The 1,967-nt window shown below is 47.1% G+C and overlaps 1 protein-coding gene across 1 annotated transcript in view; it reads right to left on the reverse strand.

Moving 5' to 3' along the window:
- LOC108247937 (solute carrier family 25 member 10) overlaps nt 1–1,702 on the reverse strand; it is a 10,156-nt gene extending 8,454 nt beyond the window's left edge. Inside the window, exon 1 of the mRNA XM_017436367.3 lies at nt 1,171–1,702. Within this exon, the coding sequence (XP_017291856.1) occupies nt 1,171–1,260 (90 nt within the window). The 5' untranslated portion in view covers nt 1,261–1,702. The remainder of the gene's footprint in view (nt 1–1,170) is intronic.
- Nucleotides 1,703–1,967: the final 265 nt, after the last annotated feature.

Consider the following 1,967-nt stretch of genomic DNA (forward strand, 5'->3'; position numbering starts at 1 on the left):
AATAATATTTAGCTGCGAGACGTTCTTTCATCAGCAAGAAGCCAACAGCTGAACGTTTAGGAGACAAAACGTCCACAAGCCTGTTTTCAAAAGTTAGAAAATAAACAGAAACGGGACTCTGTGTCGGTTTAGCTACGTTTAGCTCGGCAGTCAGTGCCGCAGTCATGTAATCCTGAGGCCGCAGGTTCGAGCCCCGGCTGTGGCAGGAAGGGCATCCGGAGTAAAACAGTTCCCAAATTGTTTGTGCGAGTTGGCTCCCTGTGGCGATACCTGGAGAAGGGAGCAGCCGAAATAACTTACTTTAGCTTCTAGTGTTTTGTTCAATTTATCTTTTTTTTGCAACTTATATTTTTTAGCTAGTCGGATCTTACTTTTAGCTTTTCAATAACTTTTAGCTACTTTCAGCTGGCATTTTGTTCCTTTTAGCTTCCATGTAGAGTTCTGATCTTTTTAACTTTTAGCTAGAGTTCTGCTCCTTTTAGCAAATCTTTAGCTCCTTTTAGCTATATTTTCACTACCTTTAGTTGTTAGCTAGCTTTTTGTTCCTTTTAGCTTCTAGCTAGAGTTCTTCTCCTATTAACTAATCTCTTGCTACTTTTAGCTTTTAGATAGCTTTATGCTAATTCTACCTTTTAGCCAGCCCTTTGCTTCTTTTAGCTACCTTTAGCTCTTGGCTAGCCATTTCTCAGTTTTTGGCTACTGGCTCTTGTTCTGCTGCTTTTAGCTTTTAGCCAATTTTTTGCTTCTTTTAGCTTTCAGCTAGTGTTCTGTTACTTTTAGCTTTAACAACTCACTTCCAGCTTCTTCAGCACTTCTGTTTCTGCAGAAACTCTAATTTTTCCAGTTCTTGTTTGAATTCAGTCACTATAAAAATTTGTAAAATTTAACAGCAGCTAAAACTACATGTAGCCTAAATTAGCCAAAGTGTAATTCTGTGTTCAACATCATTCCCTGCAGGAAAACAAAAACATGATTCTGCAGCTCTGGGTGTTTCACCTGTTTCACTTATCATATCTGTCCTGGCTCTCGTGCATAATAAACAAAGAGAGTTCCTTATTAACTTAAATGAATAAGAAATTGGTCTTTTTAAGCTTCTGTTGCTAATTTTAAGGGTCAGCTGTCAACCCTGGTCCCCCACACACCGTCTCGGGGGGTCACTGTGGCCCTCACCTTGAGGAGATCCAGGGGATGCGTGCAGCAGGCGGCTCCGCAGGAAGCCAGCCCCCCGAAGTACCACCTCGACATCCGTTTCTCCGTCATGCTGACACCGGTCCTGCCGTCGACCTTACGCGGTGTCTACTTCCTTCCGTCCGCGCTGCTGCCTCTGTCGGCTTCCTGGCTCCGGAGCTGCCGCGGCAGAAGAAGGAGAAGAAGAAGAAGATGATGATGAAAGAGCGCGTGGAAAACCTCGTTAATCTTCAAACATTCCGATAAGGAGGGCGCCACAGAGACTTTGATCTTCGCCAGGAGGACGGGCACTTCTCGCGCCACGCAACGTGCGCGCGCGAGAGACCGCGACGAACGCAGGGACAGTGGCAGGAGGCGGCGCGCGCACGCACGCGCAGGAGGAAGAGCCCAGCCAATTGTCGGCGTGGACCGCGGAGCTGCCCCCACCCGCCCGGGGAGCCGAAGGTCGAGAACGAAACGTAGTATGACGAGGCAGAAATTAGGACGACCTCGCGTGCTCCAGCTCGTTCACTTCCGGCTGTCATGTGGGCTTAAAGGGACACGCACCCACTCTGACGCGTGGAAATAATAGAAACTCACCCTGTCCCTTTAAGAGGAAAACGGTTCTCATGGGAACAGAGCAGGAACCAAGAGGTGCTCACCTGGGGAAGCTTGTTGCTCAACCTTAAATGAATCAAAAAAGTTTTTTATATATAAATGTCAGACAGACAGACTGACTGACAGGCAGGCAGACAGACAGACAGGCAGGCAGGCAGGCAGACAGACAGACAGGCAGGCAG

Source organism: Kryptolebias marmoratus, linkage group LG3 (assembly GCF_001649575.2).
Source record: "Kryptolebias marmoratus isolate JLee-2015 linkage group LG3, ASM164957v2, whole genome shotgun sequence".
Lineage (NCBI taxonomy): Eukaryota > Metazoa > Chordata > Actinopteri > Cyprinodontiformes > Rivulidae > Kryptolebias > Kryptolebias marmoratus.